This window comes from Symphodus melops (genome assembly GCF_947650265.1).
Source record: "Symphodus melops genome assembly, chromosome: 23".
Taxonomy (NCBI): Eukaryota; Metazoa; Chordata; class Actinopteri; order Labriformes; family Labridae; genus Symphodus; species Symphodus melops.
Window position 1 is genome coordinate 3,679,734 of NC_136713.1, and position 5,000 is coordinate 3,684,733.

Consider the following 5,000-nt stretch of genomic DNA (forward strand, 5'->3'; position numbering starts at 1 on the left):
ATGGAAACTCTTCAAAATATATGGAACTTATTGGTCCTGGACAGTAAACTGAACTTCTCCTGTTTTAGGCGGAGTCAGGAGAAATGTTTGTGAACGTTCAAATGTGGCCCCTCCTCCTGGACTCATCACCCCCAGAAGCTCCGCCCCCTGCAGGATGTGCTGTGTAAGTTTACTGCTTGTAGCTACACTGTCAGCTGACACACGCTAGCACAAGCTAACTGCCGGTGTTCATCAGCTTCCTGTCCAACAGGAAGTAGAGCAGCTCCACGTCCAACACAAGGTTCAGCCTGCTTTTAGAAGCAGCTTTCTCCTCTTGCTGTTTCTCCTCACTCTGATTAGATTTTCTCTTCTTTGCTGCTACGTCCACGTCCGTCATATTCACCGCTTTGAATCTACTCCAATCACTGAGCTGTATCCACTCCTAAACTCAACTGCTGCGCTCTCATTGGCTGGAGGAAACACACCAGCTCCGCCCACAAACAGAGTCTCTGCAGACACAGTCACACATGTACGGAGGCCCAGAAGGGACAAAGAGCAGCTTCACTTTAGGAGAAGACTGAGTTTTATTTTGAAGGGACAATGGAGCAGCTTGCCTTTAGGAGAAGACTGAGTTTTATTTTGAAGGGACAAAGGAGCAGCTTCACTTTAGGAGAAGACTGAGTTTTATTTTGAAGGGACAAAGGGGCAGCTTCCCTTTAGGAGAAGACTGAGTTTTATTTTGTAGGGACAAAGGAGCAGCTTCACTTTAGGAGAAGGCTGAGTTTTATTTTGAAGGGATGATGGAGCAGCTTCCCTTTAGGAGGAGACTGAGTTTTATTTTGTAGGGACAAAGGAGCAGCTTCACTTTAGGAGAAGACTGAGTTTGATTTTGAAGGGACAGTGGAGCAGCCTCACTTTAGGAGAAGACTGAGTTTGATTTTGAAGGGACAAAGGAGCAGCTTCACTTTAGGAGAAGACTGAGTTTGATTTTGAAGGGACAAAGGAGCAGCTTCACTTTAGGAGAAGACTGAGTTTGATTTTGAAGGGACAAAGGAGCAGCTTCACTTTAGGAGAATTAAAATAAGTGTAGGATTATTTTGAAGGGAAAAGCTGCGGAGTTCACCTTTAGGGAGAACTGTGTTGAATTTTGCTCAAAGTACAAAATGGATCTTGAGAGAGCTGAGGGGGCCGAGCTCTTTTTGTTGGTGGGCCAAATCTGGCCCACGTGCCACAGTTTGACTCCCACTGGCCTGTTTCATAATGTCACTGTTCACCTCCTTTTATTGTGAATATCATCATCTGCTGAGATTCACCTGCATGGAGTACCAGAGCTGTTGCCATGGTTACCCTCAGGTTAATGTACCTTGAGCATCCTAAATGATGACCATGCTCATCCTGATACACATCTGTGATTCATATAGACCCCCAGACAGCCAATCAGAGCGCAGCATTCCTGAAATCATACTCTGATAATAATGTTGCTCACAGTCCTCCAGTCCTGCATCATCACAGGACCGTTTACACACCTTACATTACACACACACACACACACACACACACACACACACACACACACACACACACAGTTAATAACCAAGCAGGCCTTCCCACAATCCTCCTTGGTAGGGACCCTCCACCCCCAATACACATACACACCCCAATGCCATTGGACAGAGGGATGCTGACACACACACACACACACACACACACACATTCTCTCAGTCAATGGGCGGATGTGGAGGCATCATGGCGACAGCAGCTCCCACTACACACACACTCGCGTGCACACACTCACTCTCACACACGCAAGCACACGCACACACACACACACACACACACACACACACACACACACACCCTACCTGCCGTCGCCAGGCCGTCCGGGCCCACTTCTCCTCCTCCATCCACAGGATTCATCCTCCCTCCTCCTCGCGCTGCTCCTCCGCCTGGCGCCTCCTCCTCCTCCTCCTCGCGCTCTCTCCTCCGTAATGTACCGTCGCTCGCTCCTCGCGCCTCCTCCCTTCCTACCCGTCCATCCCTGCGGCTTTACATCCGATCGGGTCGCTTCAGGACCCGGGGAGGCGGCCGCTCGCTCCGGTGGACGGACGGATGTGTTTCCCTCCTCCCGGTACCGATCCGTCGGTCACTGCTGCATCCTCTCCTCGGCTGAGCCTCGACAGTCCTCCTCCTCCTCCTCAGCTGCTGCTCCTCTTCTTACGTTCCCGAGATCTCGCACGGCATCGCATCACATCACATCACGTCACCGTTACCATTACCGCCACCAACACCGTTCCTGGCCGCAGTTACCGTCCCCGTTACCGTACGTCCCCAGCAGCCCCGGAGCTCCTCGCCGGTCCAGGCAGCGGATGTTCGGTTGCTCGGTGTGTTTTTCAGCACGCAGGCGCACCGGAGAGAGAGAGAGAGGGCTGTGCACGAGGGCTGCAGCAGCTGCTGCACCGAGAAATATACGCACGCGCGTGCGCGCGCGCGCGCACACACGCACACCATCCCAGCCTCTCCCTGTTACTACTGATACGGTCCCGTTCAATGAAGTATTTGTTCAGTATTATATAATGTTATATGATTTAGAGATTGTAAGACATTATTGAAAAATAATATTATTGAAGATAATAATAATAATAAATGTAATGATGGTTAAAGTTTGTTCTTATAAAAGTGTTATAGATGAACGAGTTAAATATTAGAAATCACATCAGTTATTATAAAAAATAAATTAAAATAAACGTATATTTACTTATGTATATTTAATTTATCTCAAAGACAACAACACAAACGAGTTGAATAAAAGATGTCATTATGAAGTTATTGTAAAAGTAGAGTACTTTGAATGAGGCTATATCAAACACATCAAGGACTGTTTTTCAGACTTTAACGAGAGGAGGATAAACACGGTTATTTGTCTCATTAATGAGTCAAGCCAACAAAACTGAAGCTGAAACTACAGCGCCACCCAGAGGACAGGTGCTCACACAGCAGCCTCCTCAGACTGAAGAGGTGTCTTTATGATTTATTGAACACACTGAGACTGTGGGCAGGTGATGAGTGAAGCAGATTCTTTTAGTTAATGTTCATGTTTTTATTGTCTCATTTAGAGGAGCTGATTGGATCTCAAACCCTGCATCATGTTGATCGGGTAGTTCTGTCTTCTTGTGATGTTGTCACACAGTTTTGGTGTACACTCTTCATCATCCTGTTAGAAGTCCTCCTCACAGTTTGACACCTGAGCAGCTCAGTTAAAGGTTAAAACACTTTGTGAATAAGTTTCATCCTCCGAGGATGCAGTCTGAACTCTGAGAGGGATTTAGAAAAAGCCCTGACTCAAATAATTTTATCACAGGGGGAAACTTTTAGTACTTGGTCTCTGCTGTGTTATAGACGTTTTAAGGACCTTTTTTTTTTAATGAAAATAAGAAATATAAATTAGATCCATTATGTTATTGAGAGGAGCCTCTTTACTCTTGTTTTTACAGCCATTACATGTCAACATATTTTCATAAAAAAACAGATGTGTGGATATTCCTTAAATTATCAGATCCGTTTTGGTGCAGAGGGATTAGGAGAGGGATGCGCCGTCGCAGCGTAATGACGTCACGTTACCGTAGTAACGGCCAAGCGCTGACTTCTGCTTGAGGCTAACAAACCGAGCGAGCGAGCAAACTAACTCCTCTTTTGTAGTTTTATTTTGAGTGTGTAATTGAAGTTTTTACACGTTAACGAGTCACCATGGAGGTCATTTAGCCGGTTAGCCTGGTGTTTATGAAGCTAAGTGTCAAATAAACGCGACGGTTGTCTCTGAGTGTAGCCGACATGCTAACGTTAGCGCTAACAGGTGTGACCTGTTAGAATCCGTGTCACGTGAGGAAACAGACTGTTACCGACAGGTGAGGTCAGAGTTATGTGCACCTGTTCATTCTCATCTTGACTCTTTCAGTAACTTCTGTATAAATCACAGGTGTGTTACCTGTGTGTTTTCTTACATACTGAGGTAATAACTTAAATCAGGGGTGTGGAGCTACTTCTACTCCCCTTATGTTTGTGTTTATGAATGTTTTATTATTATAATACCTGTAAGGAGATTTCTGACACTGCATGCTGTCACCAGAGGATTGTAACCTGGTTACATAGATCTAGACTTGTAGTAGATAGATTTTGCTATGAGTGAGGTTTCCTTTATGCATATGGTACAGTATATTTATTCGACCAGGGGCCTGCTAGCTGCTGGTAGCTCACAAGCCCCTCGTTGGAGACCCCTGATTTAATTGAACGCATTGGGGGGGGGGGGGGGGGGTCTCCAGCTGCACCGTGATGATATGACTTTTTGTGAACATTTACAGGTGGAGGAGGTGATGGAGCAGGTGGAGGAGGTGATGGAGCTGAAAAGGCAGGTGGAGGATGATGGGCTGAACCTGGAGCAGAAAATCATTGTGTTGAACACAGGACTGACAGGTGAGTCAGTGAGGTACACAGAGACAACACATGAATCTTCAGATGACCTGCAGGGCCACAGCTCAGATTTGAACCGTCCACTCTGAGGACTTTAACCTGTCTAAAGACTTGGACACATCCGGCTGTAGATGTGTCTGAATATTTGTGTGTGTGTGGCCGCTCGTTGTTTGAGTGTGAAATGAAATAAATAAATCCAGCTTTATAGTTTAAACGTTGTATTTGTGTGTCAGAGGTCTTGAACATGGCGGCGGTGCAGACAGACAGCAGCGTGTTGACCCGGGTGAAGTCTCAGCTGTATCTGAGCGGCGTTCTGAGTCACTGCGTTCTCGCTCTGAGTCAAGATCCCAGGAAGCTACGGGGCAACTGGAGTGCCGTCGCAACACTCGCCCAGATCACCAGGTGAAGAAGACGATGTCAGTCAAACATTAAAGGGGGAGGAGTTTAAGATATTTACTGATTCACCACACCTGTCTGCCCGTCTAGTTCCTGTTGTGTGGGGGTGGAACCTGGAAAACACTCCGAGGCTTTTCATAGGCTGTTCCTGCCGTCAGTCA

The 5,000-nt window shown here is 46.6% G+C and overlaps 2 protein-coding genes across 2 annotated transcripts in view; one reads left to right on the plus strand and one right to left on the minus strand.

The window, feature by feature from the left end:
* The window catches only part of LOC306818809 (kalirin-like), a 29,130-nt gene extending 26,665 nt beyond the window's left edge, over nucleotides 1-2,465 (minus strand). The window contains exon 1 of the mRNA XM_079336528.1: nucleotides 1,842-2,465. Within this exon, the coding sequence (XP_079192654.1) occupies nucleotides 1,842-1,896 (55 nt within the window). The 5' untranslated portion in view covers nucleotides 1,897-2,465. The remainder of the gene's footprint in view (nucleotides 1-1,841) is intronic.
* A 1,101-nt stretch (nucleotides 2,466-3,566) lies between these two features.
* The window catches only part of iqcb1 (IQ motif containing B1), an 8,259-nt gene continuing 6,825 nt past the window's right edge, over nucleotides 3,567-5,000 (plus strand). Inside the window, 4 exon segments of the mRNA XM_079336404.1 lie at nucleotides 3,567-3,881; nucleotides 4,344-4,446; nucleotides 4,677-4,845; nucleotides 4,930-5,000. The exon segment at nucleotides 4,930-5,000 is cut by the window's right edge and continues 47 nt beyond it. Coding sequence (XP_079192530.1) covers nucleotides 4,347-4,446; nucleotides 4,677-4,845; nucleotides 4,930-5,000 — 340 coding nt within the window. The 5' untranslated portion in view covers nucleotides 3,567-3,881; nucleotides 4,344-4,346.